This window comes from Brassica napus, chromosome A7 (assembly GCF_020379485.1).
Source record: "Brassica napus cultivar Da-Ae chromosome A7, Da-Ae, whole genome shotgun sequence".
Classification (NCBI taxonomy): domain Eukaryota; kingdom Viridiplantae; phylum Streptophyta; class Magnoliopsida; order Brassicales; family Brassicaceae; genus Brassica; species Brassica napus.
Genome location: NC_063440.1, coordinates 19,006,801 through 19,025,079, shown reverse-complemented (window position 1 = coordinate 19,025,079; position 18,279 = coordinate 19,006,801). Strand labels below are relative to the sequence as shown.

At 33.0% G+C, this 18,279-nt stretch overlaps 3 protein-coding genes and 1 pseudogene across 6 annotated transcripts; 2 read left to right on the top strand and 2 right to left on the bottom strand.

Annotated features, from left to right (window-relative positions):
• Positions 1 to 1,652: 1,652 nt before the first annotated feature.
• LOC106356888 lies at positions 1,653 to 3,708 on the bottom strand. Of its 2 annotated transcripts, none has more exons than XM_013796607.3 (2): positions 2,998 to 3,708; positions 1,653 to 2,605 (listed from the first exon to the last, which is right to left on the bottom strand). In XM_013796607.3, the coding sequence occupies exon 2, from the start codon at positions 2,594 to 2,596 to the stop codon at positions 1,808 to 1,810; it is 789 nt and encodes a 262-aa protein (XP_013652061.1). In that variant the 5' UTR covers positions 2,597 to 2,605; positions 2,998 to 3,708; the 3' UTR covers positions 1,653 to 1,807. The 2 variants fall into 2 exon arrangements, with proteins under 2 accessions (XP_013652061.1, XP_013652062.1); XM_013796608.3 differs by having other exon boundaries at positions 1,653 to 2,602; positions 2,998 to 3,707.
• A 1,516-nt stretch (positions 3,709 to 5,224) lies between these two features.
• On the top strand, positions 5,225 to 7,522 carry LOC106353359 (lys-63-specific deubiquitinase BRCC36). Of its 2 annotated transcripts, XR_007314616.1 has the most exons (11): positions 5,226 to 5,473; positions 5,565 to 5,690; positions 5,796 to 5,883; positions 5,970 to 6,055; positions 6,149 to 6,364; positions 6,440 to 6,600; positions 6,682 to 6,840; positions 6,929 to 7,009; positions 7,090 to 7,144; positions 7,216 to 7,435; positions 7,492 to 7,522. XR_007314616.1 is itself a non-coding variant. In XM_013793105.3 (10 exons), the coding sequence occupies exons 1-10, from the start codon at positions 5,363 to 5,365 to the stop codon at positions 7,336 to 7,338; spliced, it is 1,206 nt and encodes a 401-aa protein (XP_013648559.1). In that variant the 5' UTR covers positions 5,225 to 5,362; the 3' UTR covers positions 7,339 to 7,522. The 2 variants fall into 2 exon arrangements, 1 of the variants encoding a protein (XP_013648559.1); XM_013793105.3 differs by having other exon boundaries at positions 5,225 to 5,473; positions 7,216 to 7,522.
• Positions 7,523 to 7,556: 34 nt separating this feature from the next.
• On the bottom strand, positions 7,557 to 8,584 carry LOC106353360 (annotated as a pseudogene).
• Positions 8,585 to 13,078: 4,494 nt separating this feature from the next.
• Positions 13,079 to 15,439, top strand: LOC106356887 (probable polygalacturonase At1g80170). Of its 2 annotated transcripts, XM_013796606.3 has the most exons (9): positions 13,080 to 13,404; positions 13,586 to 13,717; positions 13,814 to 13,984; positions 14,067 to 14,087; positions 14,176 to 14,383; positions 14,455 to 14,536; positions 14,604 to 14,712; positions 14,786 to 14,902; positions 14,972 to 15,439. In XM_013796606.3, the coding sequence occupies exons 1-9, from the start codon at positions 13,192 to 13,194 to the stop codon at positions 15,260 to 15,262; spliced, it is 1,344 nt and encodes a 447-aa protein (XP_013652060.1). In that variant the 5' UTR covers positions 13,080 to 13,191; the 3' UTR covers positions 15,263 to 15,439. The 2 variants fall into 2 exon arrangements, with proteins under 2 accessions (XP_022544683.1, XP_013652060.1); XM_022688962.2 differs by lacking the exon at positions 14,067 to 14,087 and having other exon boundaries at positions 13,079 to 13,404; positions 13,814 to 14,029.
• The last annotated feature ends 2,840 nt before the right edge of the window (positions 15,440 to 18,279 follow it).

The following is an 18,279-nucleotide window of genomic DNA, read 5'->3' as shown; positions in this document are numbered from 1 at the left end:
ATCATTATGCGCAATTCAAAGGGACCAATGAATCCACCGGAACTCCTTTGCGACTTAGCCAAAATCAATGAAACCATGTCCATTTCTGAACTGTGTTTACCTGAGCTAAGCCGTGAGCTGATAATATCAGCAGTAATCATAGTGAGCCTGGCCCAAAAAATTATCATTAGCAACCCAAAGACAAGCCAACGAACGGTTGTATGCGGTTGTGGAAAGTCGCCGGCGGTATCCAAACGGCCAACGATTGAGAACGGGGGAGCATCAGGCGGTGAACCGGAGCAGTCAGCACATCTGGCGGGACAGGTCGGAGATAGCTTAAGTACTTCGCCACAGTGGCGGGTCTCGTCGATAGCACATGTCTTCGCAGCACCGGTGAAGAAATGAAATGGAAAAGGTTTGGATGGAAGAGGAGGCGGTTTCCGGCGAGGATCTACGAACACAGAGCCTTGAGTTACAGATCTGACGCACCAGAAGTAGGAGCCACAGCACCAAGGAACACGCAGAACGGAGGAGCAGCGGCAAGGAATACGAGGAGCGGAGGACCCGCTTGACATTGCTTTCCGGGAATCCCCAGATAAGCGGACAGCATAAGAGACGGTGGACTTCCGGAGCACGCTTGAACCCAAACGATTTGAAACAGTAGCAGTAATGGTGGAGACGAACAACGCGGCAGTCGCGTCGGAGACGAACGGAGCAGCAGTCGCGGCAGAGATGAACGGAACAGCAGCAGCGATGGAAAGAGAAGCAGACTTGAAACGAGGCATCAAGGGAGACGGACGAAGACGACGCCGGCGAGCTAGGTCGCTGCCGGCGTCGACGAAACTAAGAAGAAACGGCGCCTCGATTTCCGTGGCAGGGAGAGACGGCTAGGGCGAACAGATTCTTATTCCACGGACTGATGTTTAAAAATCAAAGCTTTGGGAGAATATGACCTTTTTGTTCCAAAATAATAGATTTTATATAGTTTTAAGGTAATGTTGCTAAGTTGTATACTTTCAAAAAACATTAACTGAAAGTATTTGAATTGATTAAATTTTATTGGTCTATAGTTATTGAAAAATGTATAGTGAAATAAACAATATGGAGAGAGTATAAAATACTTTTGTATACACTTCTTTGTTTTTGGGTTGAAACCGCTGCATATATATAAGTAAACCTAAAGAATGATAATGATGGTCTAAAACATTATGGATGCTATTGAAACATGAAGAAAAAAAGCTATGAGACATCAAAAACTTTGAACAATATTCAAAATCTTATATAAGATTTGCCTCCACCAAAAAATAATCCTACATCCGCCGCTGCCTCTTAAGCCCATCTCTGGATGGCATTGCCCGTGCTTAAGATTTCCTAAGAGATATCGCCAGTTTGTTTCATTGACAGCCCACAGCAGACCCCAGAGACGACGTGAGAACTCGACATTCTATATTCATTTCAGTTAATTCAACTGGTGTTTTACTTATTCCAGTCACAGAGATCGAATCAAATCCATTTGATGTCCACCTTAGGGAGGAATGAGATTAGGGAGGAATGAGCTTAGCAGCTATAAAATATTTTTGTATACACAACTTTGTTTGGGTTGAAACCGCTGCATATATATGAGTAACTTTTTTTTTTTGTTCAACATATATAAGTAACCTAAAGAATGATAATGATGATTTTAAACATTATGGATGCTATTGAAACATGAAGAAAAAAAGCTATGAGACATCAAAAACTTTGAACAATATTCAAAATCTTTAGGTTCCCTAAACAAATTAGGATTCTTCAACTATGAATTATGGTCATGGCCAGTTTGCTGCTCCTTTTACCTGACCCCCAAAGAAAGGTTACGCACCACTCCACTGATACTAATACGAATCATCGGATTAGGAGGAAGATTGTGCGGAAACTGATCATGCTCCACTCCATTGATGTTGAGACGAATCACCGGATTTGGAGGGAGATTAAACGGCATACGGTCATGCGCTACTCCATTGACCTCAATCGGATAAGAAGCAAGACTGTAGCGCTGCACAACCTGGGGGCTATGTGGAATACCAGCTGCAGTCATCACTTCAGTGTACTCAGCAGCTCTCTGCATCTGCTCCCACGCCAAATGTCTCCTCTGGTCCACCACGGGTCCGGTGAAGCCAGGGTGCGCAGCTTTCAAGTGGTTCTTAAGCTGCGAATAGCTCCCCGAAAAGACACAGCCCTCGAAAGCGCAGCCCCTCGGTTTAGCGTTCAGATATCTCATCGCGCCCGACACCTTCATCGTCTCCTGGACCTCTCCTCTGCAGTAAGGACAGTTGAAGGCTTTGGTCAAGCGGTTCATGTTTTTCAAGCGGTACTGCTTGAAACAGTTGGAATGACGAGCGCTCGTGTCACACATGTAAGCACGGCATCCGGTGGATGAGGAAGAGCAGCGCAAGAGGACGGCGTTGTGCGGCGGTTCTTGGCAGATTACACACCGGACGTCTTCCCATTGGCTTGGGCCTTCTGTCTGGATAGGCAGCTCAGGTTCTTTCTCTTTCTTGGTCCTTGAAGAGCGAAGTGGGTACGGTGATACTCTGGTCCTGTTGCTTGAAACTGACAATACACGCCTCTGCTTAGCCATCTTCTCCTGCTAAAACGATGAAAATCAAATTCAAAAACGTTTTATTAAACGAATAAATCTCAAAAAAAGGCTCAGAATCAAATCTTAGACACGACATTGATTGATACTTGGGGATGTAACTGACACTACTAGTACAAAAGAAAACCATTCACAACAAGTGCAGAGAGATGCATAAAACAGATTGATTCGACGATCATTATTCATTAACGAGGTTACGGTAATCTTGCGTTCTAATTCAGAATCAGACCAATACAGAATAATACTATTGGATTTATTGTTCAATCTGATTTGGTCATGGCCATTTTGATCAGAGACCCAGAAAAAAGGCTTTAAAGGATACAACTTTATTGATAATGAGAGAAATTGGATAAACCCAGAGACCAGTGAGAAAGTGAGATTACCTTTGGTCGGATAAATTCTTTTTTTTTTTTTCAGAGAAGAGAGTTTTGGTCTGAAGCGGTGAGGATGGGGAGAGAGATATCAAGCGAGTGCCTGTTTGCGTGATCGTCTAATGGCCATTTTATAAGCTATTATTCTCTTGTGCCCGTCCGTCACTTTTACCATTGTACCCCCTCTCTCTTTTTAAACCGTTTCGCCTTTCCTTTGTTAAGGAAACCAAAGTTTCTTTTCTTGACAATTATGGATTCAGTGAGATAAAAAGGCAAAGAAATCATTTTTTTCTTGTTTCCAAACAAGTTGAAAAGTTTTTTTTTTAAACAAAAAATAGTGTAGTTCCAGAAATTTTCACAACACAATCTGACAACAACTCATAAAGAAACAGGAACTATACAAATCTCAGTTTTTAGTTTTTAATAAATTTGATAGATAAATCCAATTGTAGTTATTGTAATTTAAGTTTGGATCTTTTAAACTATTTACACATATACTTTAATTGGTTTGAATTATTTTAATATAGCACCCACAAAGTTAAAGCTACTAAATAACAATTCATTACTCAATATTTCTTTCTTTCTTTTTAAATTAGATCATTATGTACCAACACTAGTTAACTCTCGAAAACAAACATTATTACTTAAATATTATATTTAACTCACTCATCACTTAAATAAATACATCATCCAAAATAGTCATATAATTTTATGTAAAAACAAATGACTAAAAAGTAAGTATGCAAATCTCACTTTTATAATTTTTCTGGATAATTAAATCCAACAGTTTGCAAATCTCACTTTTATAATTATTTTGAAGAAAAATATCCAATCATAATATCTCCAAATTTAAAATTAAAAATGTTATTATATATATGTATATATATATATATATATATATTAAATGGTTTTAATTTGTTTTAATACTGCACCGATAATACCTAAAATTATTAAATGACGATTTATTACTTTTTGGTCATAGACAATTTGTTACTTACACATATGTTTTATTTTTCTATTTAGATGATTGCATTGACACTAGTCAAAATTTTATAAATGAAACATTACTCAACATTATTAGAAAATTAAGAAAAACAATTATTATTTATTATCATGTTTTATTTGTATTTCACTCAGATAATATATCACCAACACTAGTTATTTAATAAAATAAACAAATTTTAAACAATAACGATAAACAATAACGATGCAGTATGCTCTACACTAAAACATCAACATTTATAGAGTTTTTCATGTAAGTATCCAATTTCAGAAAAATATAATTTGAATAGAATTGAATTATCTAACTAAATTTTAATATCTATAAGAAGTCTAGATCATTTATATAAGAATTAAGAACACATAACATGCAATTTTCTCATAAACATTTCATAGTTTTCATTTGAGACTATTTTCCATTCTTTTATATTTTATCTATTTTCTTTTAATTAACGTTTAGAAAAACCATTGAAGATTTTCAATGCTCATACTCTAAATAAGATAAGTAAACAATAATTTTATTTTGATCTTACAGTTAAGAAATTCATTGAAAATATATTGATGCTCATTAGTCATATCCTAAATAAGATAAGAGGCAACAATTTTTCTTGTTCAGATAAAGTATATTTTACTTTATTATTATTCGAGTGACACGACATTTACGAACACTAGTAAAACTTGGAAAGTAAAATATATCACTTACATATTTTATTTATACTGAATTTTGAGAATATAACACTTGGACTAATTAAAATTATTCATTTTCGTTTCATTTTAAGTGTTGTTTAAGATTTATGCATACATATTAAAAAAATATTTAATTTTGTATACATATTTAACCTGCTTTTTAGTTGGGGCAATACAACATTAATACTAATAAAAAAACTATAATATATTTTAACTGGCATAGTAAGACGTGGACATTAGTCAAACTAGGTAACAAATCTTCATATTTTGGAAAGTTGACCAGTTAAAATTTTTACATAGTTATAACTTGTGAGAAATCTAAGTATAAGGAAGTATAGCATCCCAAATGTAGTAAAGTTTGACCGTATAGCGATTTCCTACATTGCCATTACGAGTTGGGGGACTTGGGAATAATCTGGGATGGTAAAGTAGAAAGAAATAATATAATCAGATAACTAAACAGCCCATTAAGAGGCCTAATATGTATTGTTATCATGCGTTCTATATGGTAGGGCTAGGCCCAATTACACCAACCGCGCGTACGATACACTCGCGAACTCTGCGAAATTCCTTAGTTGCAAGTTCCAAACATATCAAGTTCTTCTTCTTCTTCCTTCCTTCGTGTTCCGCCCGAGAAGATCGAAGTAACTGGGAAAAATAATCGAAAGAGATCTGTCTGGTGGGAATAATAATGGCTCTGACATGCGTGAATATGTCGGAAGATGTGTGGTTAACTTGCCTGACTCACGCATTGTCCACCGAGACCGAAGAGATCATGGGTCTCCTCCTCGGCGACATCCAGGTGCATTTTATTTCGAATCTCTTCTGCCTTTGTCTTTCTCAGTTCGATCAGTAATGATTCACTGTGTATTTTTTGGGGGATAATTGATTAGTACTCGAAGAACGGAAGCGCGACGGCTATGATATGGGGAGCATCGCCGCAGTCAAGGTCTGATAGGCAGAAGGATCGTGTAGAAACCAACCCTGAACAGCTGGCTGCTGCTTCTGCTCAGGCTGAGATATCCTTTTTTTTTTTTTTTTGCTATTATTACCATATTCTATTTTGTGTGTATATGCTTAGATTACAAAGAGAATAGAGAGTTCCTTGACTTAAAACTCGACACAGAATGAGCATATCAACGGGGAGAACAACACGTGTGATTGGATGGTATCACTCCCATCCTCATATCACCGTCCTTCCTTCCCATGTCGGTATGTTCCCCCCCATCTTAACACAACTTCTTTTAGCTACTTTATGAGGATTAATTAAATAGTGTGCATATGATTATTGATGGCAGATGTTCGGACACAAGCAATGTATCAGCTTCTTGATTCTGGTTTTATTGGCCTCATTTTCTCCTGTTTTAGTGAAGATGCTAACAAGGTTAGTATTTGATCTCTCTCTATATAAAATGATTAGTAAAGTTGAATCTTTTCAGAACAAAAAAAAAATACAGCTTTTGGATATTTTGATTAGATTGGTAGAATCCAAGTTATCGCTTTCCAGTCCTCTGATGGGAACTCCAACACTCCTCCTAAATCAATGAGCCTGGTTCTTTCAAATAAAGACTCTGTCATCGATCTAGAGTCCTCTTTAAGCTCTTCAGACTCAGTATACCAGAGTTCCTCTTCTGCTAAGGGACACAATCATGACCAAGACACAACTGATACAGCTTCATCTTCCGGACCTAAGGTCTCAAAACCTCTCTCTCTGACTGAACCATTGGTTGATATATACTTATTGATGTTTATTTATATGCCTGAATAGGGTGGGGGACGAGTTTCAGATTTTGGGGCTTTCTTTGTTAAAAATGCTGAGGCCAAAGCCACCGGGACGAGTGGAAACTACAGCTCAGCTGTGGAAATTGATTCAATGGACATGTCTGAAAGCATGCAAGAAGCCATGCTCCGTTCCAACTTGGAAACTAGGTACTTTTTTTTCTAACATGCGCTCCATTCATATACTAGGCAATGAGTCATGCTTAAAGACTCTTTTTTTTTTACATGCAGTGGTGTGGGGTACGTTAAGAAAGAAGTCCCGCTTCATGTTTTACCGACTTCATCACTTCTTCAGCTCAATTCACCTTTAGCCTCTTTTAAAGATCTACAACGAGTGCTCTACGAGGAGGAACGAGCAGCGTACCACCAATCAGTCCTGCAAAGCATGAGGTTTCCTTAAAGATTCATCATCTTATTGTTTATACTTAACTTAGTCATGGAGATTTATTGCAAAAGCTCCTTCTTGGTTAATTTCTAGAAATGGGAAAGTTCATCCCCTTGCTTTCATTCACAACACATCAACATATCAGGCTTCCATGTGCAAGCTGATCGAGTACTGGTTAGTGAAAACATTTGATATTGGGTTTTGTTATTTGTTGGGATGAACATACTTTAGAGGCTTATTTTTTTTGTTTGCAGCTTGAGTCCTGCGGTTAACGCACTTCAAGATAGGCTGAGGGAAAACAAGATCCGGGTATGAATGATTCTCCTAATGGATATTGATTGTGTTTGTTGTTTTGAGAAAAAAACTGTTGTGTTGAGCAGTTAGCAATGCTGATGAGTGAAGCTGAAGGTCTGGAAGCACAGAAACTTAAAGGACCGGAAACGAGTGGAGGGACATCTCGTTTGGTTCATGGTTCTGGCAGCCGAAGCAGAAGAGGATCCTAAGACTAAGAGGGAGGCAATATAATATCGAATGCATTTTTACTCTTTGTGTATTGAGCTATTTGGACATTGTGTTTTCTTTCATTTGTATCATATTAAGGCATCTAACGTTAAACTCATGTAATCATGTAACATGATGCCTTTGTTAGATGACTTTCATTTGTATCATATTAAGGCATTCAGAAAACTCTAGTACCCCCATTTCGTTAGGTATGATTTTCATCTTTAGGAGGCCATAATCCTCATTGTTTCTACCAATTTGAATAAGCTATTGCTTGCTTACAGTAATTTTTCAATCTTCTCATAAGGCGGATAAGTTTATTGGTTTTAGGGAGGAAACATATATAGAAATGACCCGAGCAATGTAGAGTTCAGCATCAGTTCGTTTGAGGAAATGCATAGAGTGACGGGTGAAATTTGTTGTTCTTTTGGAGGCACCATATCCTTCCACAAAAGAATCAAATTAATCCAAAAAAAAAGAATGAATTAATTACTCTTGTGGTGTAGTATAGCCCCCACCAAGCAAAATTAAATCCAAATTGCTTACGACATTCAACTCGATTCCTACTTTTCCCATGTACGATTTGATAGCTACAGAATGGTTCTTGAAGTACTCTTTTCTCGAGTGTGGTGAGCTTATCTTGGATTTCAGGTGGAAGGTCGAGAAGTTCAAGGCCAACTCTCCATGCCAAATCACGCACAATGTCTGCTCTATTGTGCCTGCACACACCGACACCAATATCATTCTTTACAAACTGTGAGAGTCTCTGATAACAAAAAGAAAAGTGATATCTCACTGACACATAGGCCATGAGGCAGCGCTTGTTGTGGATCAAAGAAAGGTGATGAACGAGTGCTCCATAGTGGTCAGCGTTTCTGTTGTTGTGAACATCCAACCCTTCTTGTTCCATTTTCCTAGTAACATCAACACCCTCAATCAAACAGAAGACCTTGTTTGTAAAGTATATACATATAGAGAGAGAGAGATGCCTTATGAGAAACTGGATGAGATGGTGGTTCTGGTCGCATTCCTCGATAGTCTCGTCAAAGAGCTTGCTCTGATTTGATTGAAACACAAAGAGTTAGTGACTGAACAAGCCGCGACATGAAAACATTAATCTACCATTCTCTTATCTGCTCCCTTACATTGAAAGGTTTGAGGTGGCCCTTCTCCCCGCTGGCAAAATCTTTCGGCAGCTGATACCCTTTTCTCCCGTACATTTCCGGCTCTCTTCTCTCTTTTTTTTTTTTTTTTGGTCAACCGGCTCTCTTCTCTCTATTTTGTAATCATCATAACAAAAAAAATTTAAACCATGGATCACAAAAATTTGAATGCTAGATTTTTAAGAGTTTTAGTAATTTATAGTCGTTTAAAAAATCTAAATATAATATATACAGAAAAATTTAAAATTTTCTTATATAGTTAATGTAATTGTTCAATTTATTAATTAATTTAAAATTAAACAAATATGATAGAAAATACACTAATTTTTATCAAATCTTTATTATTTACACCAAAGTACAATTAGTGTTACAGAATCGTATACAGAGCCATAAGATACAATTTATAACATAAGCAGATATATGTGACATACTGCAAATTAATAACATGTTTTTTTAATATTTTTAGCATTAATGCACATTAATGATATTTATGTTAATGTTTAAAAAATTTGTTAACGGATAAATTGCATACAATGATCTTTTAACTGATACAAAGTTTTTGTCAATGACAACCAAAAATAAAATTAGACCAACAATAAATTGGATCAAGTTATCGTATAAGTCTATAATGTGATTACGTTGGTTAGCATTGTATTATTACTTTTCCGCCTTCAAATTCTTTAACAATAAATATTTGTTGAACGCTTATTATTCATGTAGCTATGGACCGTATTGATACATTATTAATTTTTTAGTCCGTAAAATATTTTTTTTTTTAAAATGGTTATCGATTAAACAAAGGACCGTCAAATAAAATAATAGCTTGTAGTGATGGTGAGCTTGACATTGTGCAACTTATTGAGGTATCTTTTACTCTTTAGTTGTCAACGTAAAAAGAAACAGAAACAAAAAGAGTATAGGCTGACACAATTTCACAAAAAAAATGGTATCCAGTTTCCTTTCACTTGTTGGCTCCTCTCGTATACGTAAAACCATTAGAAGAAAAAGAAAACACAATCAAAGGGCTAATGACACGAAAGAACATGCTACCAGAGTGTTTCAAAAGATCTACGAAAAAAATACTAAGCTTTGCATCCAATACATAAGCAGCATCTTATACTGTAATAACGTAAATTATGGGGGAGTACGTTGAACATGAATGATAACACAAGGATAATATTAGCAGACTCATATTAGCACACGCTATTAAGCTATACGTCATACTCAAACAAACTTATCTTTTATTGCGTGATACGTAATAATTTGTAAGATTTCATATGATGATAAGAGTATTTAGTCTGTTTTCTTGAAATGAATCATTACTTATAGATTATTCGTTTAGGCTCTAGAAAATTGCTAAAATACTATATTCAGTATTATTTTCATGTTTACACTAACCATTTTTACTATAAATTTTAAAAAGCGAAAAAACTATTTATAAACATAGATTTAACTAATCTAGAAATTAAAGGTTGAAGTAAGGTTTTTGAAATATGAAATTTATGATTCTAATAAATAAATAAATATTTTTTTAAAAAATATATAATTTTTTTAATAGTTTCAAAAATAATTTTCGATTATCAAATAGAAATTTCGAAAAATAATAATTTACAAAATGTTGAAATTTAAAAATGTATAATTCAAAAAAATATTTTTTAAATTTTAAATTTATTTAAATAATTATTTATTATTATATATATATAAAAAGAAAATAATAGTATAAAAGTCATTTGCCTCTTAACAAAAGAGAAAGTGGTAAACATGCTAGTTCCCCGTAATTAATACCTAACTATAAAGATACGTCATCTTCTTGCTCACAAAAAGATTGCAGATTTCGAATTATATGATGAGAAAATTAGATAAATAGGACATATTGAACTTAGGTTTGTCCCTTTAAAACTTTCTCATGATTATTTTGGAAAATAGGATTTAGATTAATATTAATACCATATTACCCTTCGATTAAACCAATTAAATTTAATTCAAATATATAATATATACTAATTAAATTTTAGAAAAAAGTAAAAAACAAAGAAACGTAGAAACACGTTTACCCTAATTTTTATTTTCAGTTATCAATCCTTCCGCAGCCAAGCTTTCAAAGTCCTTCAATGGCATCTCTCCACTCTCATGATCGCATCCATCACTGTTTCATCATCTTCTTCGTATTCAAGAAAACTAGGATTTTAAAAGTTTCAGAGATCTATATAGTACCTTCAATCTTACTCTTCAGTTTTTTTTTCAATTTATTCATCTGTTTCGTATCTCTTTGAAAAGTATCTTTCATTTTAGGGTTACAATCAAACAAGTAAAGGGTTCATAAAGTTCTCTAAGGAGATTGGGGAATCAGAGGAATTGAACTTCATAAAGACCAATATGTTTTCGACTTGTTACAGACTCAAAGTTCTTAGTTTACTTTCCGCACAAGCTATTGGATTTGTTTTCACATTGAGCTATTGGATTTTTTTTACATTGATACTTGTTTTAAGATATATATCTGAAGAAGACCTTCAAAAATAAGGTTAAAAGATCATTGGCATATTCTGTTCAAAAAGAAGTTTACAGCAGCGACAAGACTTTGTGCAATGTTGTGTTTCAGCCCGCTTGGCAGTCTTCAGGCAAAGGACTTCATAAGAGAGCTTTTGGTTAAGGAGACAGAGAACAGGCTCGGTCAGAGAAAGGTTCTACAGAGATTAAACGACATCAATTCTTTGAAGGATTGAATTGGGCTCTAATCCGGTGTGCAATACTGCCTAAGCTGCTGGATTTCAATGAGTTTGACGGTGAACCAGAGGCTCAGGTTCACCTGGAGGCAACTATAATAGGTATCTTGAATGCAAAACCATAGGCAGTCATCTTGAATTCAAATTGTTCTAAGTTAAAGGTCTTACAAGACGAGAAAACATTCTTGTTAAAAGTATTCAGGAGTTAACATTGTTGTAAGTTATCATATCTTAAATCTGACATGTAAATTTGAGCCACTTTCTGTGACATCATAATCCTATGTATTTATCAAATTTGTCCCCAAAAGAAGCTTGTAAGACACTTGAAAGTACATAGATATTGGGAGAGGCATGAGAGACTTGTTGTATATAGAAGAGAGAAAGATAAAAATGATTAGCAAGAACACATGAGCATCTCCTGCTACAGCTTCTGCTTATGTCACACTTTGAACCCAATTATTTTTGGTAAATTATTTTTGCGTATAAATACATGAGAAACACTTGAATCGTGGTCCTTTTTTTTTCCAGCAGGAATCAAACTATTTAGATTTAGCATAGATTAATACCATGTTGTATTGATATAGAGAAGATATGATTATGTGGATGAAGAAGAAAGAAACACTAAGAACGAAGAGAAAAAAGATCGTGGAGTGGGATGAGGATGAGGAGAAAAACGTGGGAGAAAATATTATTTGAGAGATTTAGGGTAGATTTAGTTTAGATTTAGGAAACATCTTTAACCGGATATGAAAGTTTCCATATTTTTCGGATTTCACGTAGAATATATATCCTAACTAACTCAGAACACAGTAGAGTAGATGTGAAACATATTCTTCTTTAAGCGCCATATAAGGTAAAAGTTAGAACATGTTATGGTACATAATATAGATTAGGTATATCAGTGCGTTGTGGCTATATGTCGTTATCAAGCTGTAGGTATACTGAAGACATATTTCTTGATTATAACGTTTCGAAATATAGCTTGGTTAGAATATATAAGAAATGTTACTTTACGTTGTATACCCAAGATATATCTATGTATAAAACTTAGTATCCGATTTCTAGACTAAATAGATGACTAGAATGAGTATTCTAACTGTAGCTAGAAAATAAAATAAAATATGATTCTACTTTTTTTTAAAAAAACTTTTAAACATTTATATTGCCATACTTATAACTATAGGGTTAACTAATTTAGATTTAGAGTTTAAAAGAAGATGAAGTAGGGTTTTTGGAATGTGAAATGTAGGATTCTAATAAATATATAAATAAATATTTTTAAAAATGTATATAAAATTTTTTAAATAGTTTTTAAAATAATTTTTGATTTTCAAAAAGAAATTTCAAAAAAAAATTTGGAAAAATAATTTATAATAATGTTCAAATTTGAAAATGTATAATTCAAAAACATAATTAAAAAAATATTAAAAAATTATTTATTATATATAGAGATAATAGTAGTATAAAAATCATTTGCCTCTTAATGAAAAATATATTTTTGAAAATATTTTTTTAGCGGTGATAAACATGAATGGTAGCTAAAAAGTGGTAAACATGCTAATTCTCATAATTAATACCGAACTATAAAGATACGTCTTCTTCTTGGTCACAAAAAGATTGCAGATTTCGAATTATATGATTGATTACCTAACATTAATCAAGAGAAAAAATAATAGATGGGGAAAAATTCAAAGGGCATCATTACTAAAAACCTTGAAAAATCAGAAGGTTTCTTGCATGGTTTTCTTTTCTTTGTGGCTAAACATAAAAGTCATTTCACCATCACTACAATCACGAAAAATTAACTTTGAAGGTATCTAGATTAGATCCTTAATTCGATTATAAATAGAATGTATACATATGCATCTGTTTACTATGCGTCTGTTGTGCTACAACGTGCCCACCTCATCGTCCTGTGTAAATCCTTTTACTAAAACCCAACTCGAATTCCAAAAATCACGCGAAATCAATGAGTTATTTATGCAGTATTGTTGTCACTCGTTTGCTTCTATTAGTCGTATTCTCACTCTCTCTGACCGCTTCAAACGCCAATTCTTTCGAATCGTTCCTCCAGCTCCCGCGAAGACCTCTGCGTTCGACCCGAACCCGACCCAGATCCGAACGGCTCCTCCACGTTGGCCATTTCGGAGCAAAAGGCAATGGCTTCACCGACGACACTAAAGTAAGTCTTTTTTTCTTTTCTTTGATTAGTACACTAAAGTAAGTCATGAATAGATGAAAAACACTTTTTTCCTTGAATATTCAATTTGAATTCTTACTGATGAGGATATTTAGACAAGTAGGAATTCAGACAGCTTTTTGTCGGATGATTTAAATTTGTGAAAACATGGTATGTATTACAGGCGTTCGAAGATGCTTGGAAGACAGCATGTTCGTCTAAAGGCAAAACCAGAGTCTTGGTCCCAGAAAACTACACGTCTCTTGTTCGTCCCATTGATCTCTCTGGTCCTTGTAAAGCTAGACTCACTCTCCAGGTCTTCCAGCAATACCTCTTTCTGTATTTATAATTTTATGTCATTCGTATTGATTGTCTTTATTGCCTTGTGTGTTCTGTTTTGCATCAACTATAGATCTCTGGTACAATCATTGCTCCTGATGACCCTGATGCTTGGGAAGGTCTAAACCCTCGGAAATGGCTATACTTCCACAGCGTGAGCCGCTTTACGGTTGAAGGAGGCGGCACTGTTAATGGAATGGGTCAAGAATGGTGGAGAAGATCTTGCAAACACAATCATTCCAATGTAAAGTTTGCCTCTTTTGTTCTCTCTTGGCTTCAGATATCTAAGGTGATTATCACTATCTCCTGTTTTTTTTTTTTTGCAGCCTTGTCGAGGCGCCCCAACGGTAAGCAATCATCCTATTAGTTTCTTTATTTATTTATTTGGTGGGTGTGGTTACTGTTGGTACAAGTGAAAACTCTGTTCCTTTGTAGGCGTTAACATTCCACAAATGCAAGAATATGAGAGTTGAAAACCTCAGTGTGATCGATAGTCAGCAAATGCACATTGCCTTCACCAGCTGTCGCCGTGTCACCGTCTCTGCTCTTAAGGTCATAGCTCCTGGCAGTAGTCCCAACACAGATGGAATCCACATAAGCGCCTCTCGTGGTATTGTGGTAGACAACTCCACAGTCAGTACAGGTTCGTGTCCTCTCTCTAGTATCCTCTCAATGTTGATTATTGAGATCTGTTTTTTTTGTGTGTGTGTGCAGGGGATGATTGTGTTTCCATAGTGAAAAACTCGTCACAGATCTCCATCAGCAACATTATATGTGGCCCTGGCCATGGCATAAGGTAAACAACAAAACAGTGGTTGCACACAAAGAGCATAATCTAAGTTAGACTTGTTTTTTTTTTGTAGCATTGGAAGCATAGGAAAATCGAAATCTTGGGAAGAAGTGAAAGACGTAACGGTTGATACGGCCTTCATCTCTGACACTGCGAATGGTGTTCGGATCAAAACATGGCAGGTAATCAAAGTTTCATTTCACCTTCTGAGATTTTAATGAAACAACTTATAACCTTTGTTGTCTTTTTTACCAGGGAGGAAGTGGTTTGGTCTCAAAAATCATCTTTAGGAACATCAACATGAACAATGTGTCGAACCCCATTATCATCGACCAGTATTACTGCGATTCAAAGAAACCCTGTGCGAATCAGGTAAAGAACTTGTGAATTTTCTTTCTTCAGTAGCTCAGATACTGAACCTTAAAATGAAACCTGTTACAGACATCAGCTGTTAGCATCGAGAAAATATCATTTGTTAATGTGCATGGAACCTCAGCAACGAAACAAGCGATCAAGATCTCTTGCAGTGATGCTATGCCGTGTCGCGACATAGTTCTACAAGACATTGATCTTGAACCATCAAAGGGTGATGGTTACACAGAGTCCTTCTGTTGGGAAGCGTATGGTTCGAGTTCGGGTCAAGTGTACCCTCCTTCATGCCTTTCAGGTGACGAAAGCTTCTTGGAACAGTCGGTTCGGTCTGGGATCATTACATCTGTATCATACCTCTGAAAACACGTTTTTTAGATTGTAAGATTTACCACGCATATTGAATATCATGTTTTAGCAAACTATATCCCATTATCGTCGAGTTGTAAGCAAATTATAGCTCACAGTTGTTGGGGAGATCATAGTTTATTGACAAGAGAGACCTATTACATGAAAAACAAGGTCAAAACTTTGGGATCAGTTAAGAGTAACCAAAAACTCTAGAAGAAATTTTCAAATAACCGAAACAATAAAGTGCCAGATGTAATAAGCAAAACAATTTCATATGTAATGTAACGAACCAAAATACTATTATAACTAGGATAAGACCCGCGCCTTGCGCGGAATTAAGTTATTATTTTTATTATATTTTAGAGAATGAAACAATAGTCTGGCTTCATTTGGATTACGGGTGTTCAACCCGGATATCGGATTGGTTTCGGTTCGGTACGGTTTTTTTCGGTATTTGGTTAGTAAAATATAACTACTATTCTAAATCCATATTTACTTTGACTTTAGTCTTTCACATACTTTTGAAAGATTTCAACTGGGCGACTAAATTGATCAGCCAATCTTGTTGCTTTAAATCATTAGTGTTTATATATATATATATATATATATATATATATATATATATATATATATATATATATATATATATAAATATTTATTAAATAAAAATTATATTATATTTTATGATCATTTGTAACTTATTATAACAAAAAAATAATCTATTGATCACAAAATTTTCAGAGTGGGAATATTCAAATTTCTAATAATATATAGACGTTTTGAAAAATTCAAATATAACATATAAGAAAAAATATAAATGTTTTTATTATATATTTAATGTGATTTTTTAATATCTTTCAATAATATAAAATTAAAAAAAAAGAACTAAGATACCAAAATTGTTATCAAATATTTATTATTCATAATAATTAATTTTCATATATACGTTAATCATATTAGGTAATTTCGTAGCTTCTAATTAAGGAAAGTGTAAAAAAAATTTGGTAGATTATTTATCAATTCGATAGTTAGTTTAATAAAAAATATAATGTAAGTCAAGATGGACCAACCTATTTTTCTAAGAATAGTATATTTTATATAGTCATTTATTAAATGAGAATTTATAATCATACAGTTCTATGATCATTCATATCATTTTATAACTGAATATTTAAATCATCGATAACAAAATTTTCAATGTGAAATCTTTAATAAGTTTATAATTTATAAATGTTTTTGAAAATTCATTGAAAGTTTTAATATTAAAATATTTATGTAATCTTATGGTATATAGTATAATCTATATATATATATATATACATATATATATATATATATGTTTTATTATTAAATGATATTTTTTACTCATATGGTTTTAAAATAATGTGTATCTTCTTATAATATTAAATAAAAGTTCATATTAATACAATTTTATGATCATTTGTAACTTATTATGACAAAAAAAATAATCTATTGATTACAAAATTTTCAGAGTGGGGATCTTCAAATTTCTAATAATTTATAGAAGTTTTGAAAAATTCAAAATATAACATATAAGAAAAATTATAAATGTTTTTATTATATATTTAATGTGATTTTTAAATATATTTTAATAATATATAAAAAAAAGAACTAAGATACAAAAATTGTTATCAAATATTTATTATTCATTATAATTAATTTTCACATATACGTTAATCATATTAGGTAATTTCGTAGCTTTTATTTAAGGAAAGTGCAAAACATTTTTTGGTACGTTATTTATCAATTCGATAGTTAGTTTAATAAAAAATGTAATATAAGTTAAGATGGACCAACCTATTTTTCTAGGAATAGTATATTTTGTATAGTTATTTATTAAATAAGAATTTATAATCATACGGTTCTATGATCGTTCGTATCGTTTTATAACAAAATATTTAAATCATCGATAACAAAATTTTCAATCTGAAATCTTTAATAAGTTTATAATTTATAAATGTTCTTGAAAATTCATTGAAAGTTTTAATATTAAAATATTTATGTAATCTTATGGTATATAGTGTTTAATATATATATATATTTTTTTATTTTATTATTAAATAATATTTTTTACTCATATGGTTTTAAAATCATGTGTATCTTCTTATAATAAAAATGTTAAACCATTGATCATTAATTTTTAACATAATAATTTTAATAGTTTTAGTCATTTATTGTCGTTTTTAAAAATTTAAAATATAACATATACGAAAAAATCTAAATTTTATTTTTATAGCTAATTTGATTGTTTAATTTATTTTAATAATATAAAATTAAACAAAAAATGATGGAGGAGATATACATTGTTATCAAATCTTTATTATTAAACTCATTAATTGTCATATATATATTAGACATTTATGGTAATTCCGTAGGTTTTATTTAAGGAAAGAAAATATCATATCATATCATTATATCATATAGTTTGACCAACTTATGTATCTAACAACATATAAAAATCGAATGTGGACCTACTTATTTTTCAATTGAATGTAATTGACTACCTAATTGAGTGCCACCTATGCATTGGGGCCTCTTTTAATTAATACAAAATTGAGGTTACATCTTTTCAAATGTTCCTCAATTAATATATAAGGGATATGTAATAACTATACTATGACTATGAGAGTTTTATGTAGTAAAACAAACAATAGGGAGAAATATCTGCAATAAAACAAAGTTTAAGGAAACGTTTTGTAAAAGCCACTGTTTTCAAAACCGGACCGATCCGATGGTTGGACTGGGTTTAACCATGAACCAGCCACATAGCAAGATTTAAGTCTAATAATCGGTTCGACCATAAACCGGTTTCGTATCCGAATTAGATCTCAAAGTTATTAAATTGATAAAACGAATTAAACCATCAAAATATATATATTATCCATATAAACATAAAATTAATTTATATTTATAATGCTTTATATTTTTAATTCATTTAAATTTTAAATATGTATTATATTTATTAATACTATTTTTATATTTATACACTAATAATATATTAATTATTA

Coding starts and splice junctions, on each gene's coding strand:
- LOC106356888 (XM_013796607.3), bottom strand. CDS start 2,596: ATGGCTAAGCAGAGGCGTGTATTGTCAGTTTCAAGCAACAGGACCAGA.
- LOC106356887 (XM_022688962.2), top strand. CDS start 13,192: ATGAGTTATTTATGCAGTATTGTTGTCACTCGTTTGCTTCTATTAGTC. Junction 14,713..14,785: donor TTCGGATCAAAACATGGCAG/GTAATCAAAGTT, acceptor CTTTTTTACCAG/GGAGGAAGTGGTTTGGTCTC. Junction 14,903..14,971: donor AGAAACCCTGTGCGAATCAG/GTAAAGAACTTG, acceptor AACCTGTTACAG/ACATCAGCTGTTAGCATCGA.
- LOC106353359 (XM_013793105.3), top strand. CDS start 5,363: ATGGCTCTGACATGCGTGAATATGTCGGAAGATGTGTGGTTAACTTGC. Junction 5,884..5,969: donor CGTCCTTCCTTCCCATGTCG/GTATGTTCCCCC, acceptor TATTGATGGCAG/ATGTTCGGACACAAGCAATG. Junction 6,601..6,681: donor CGTTCCAACTTGGAAACTAG/GTACTTTTTTTT, acceptor TTTTACATGCAG/TGGTGTGGGGTACGTTAAGA.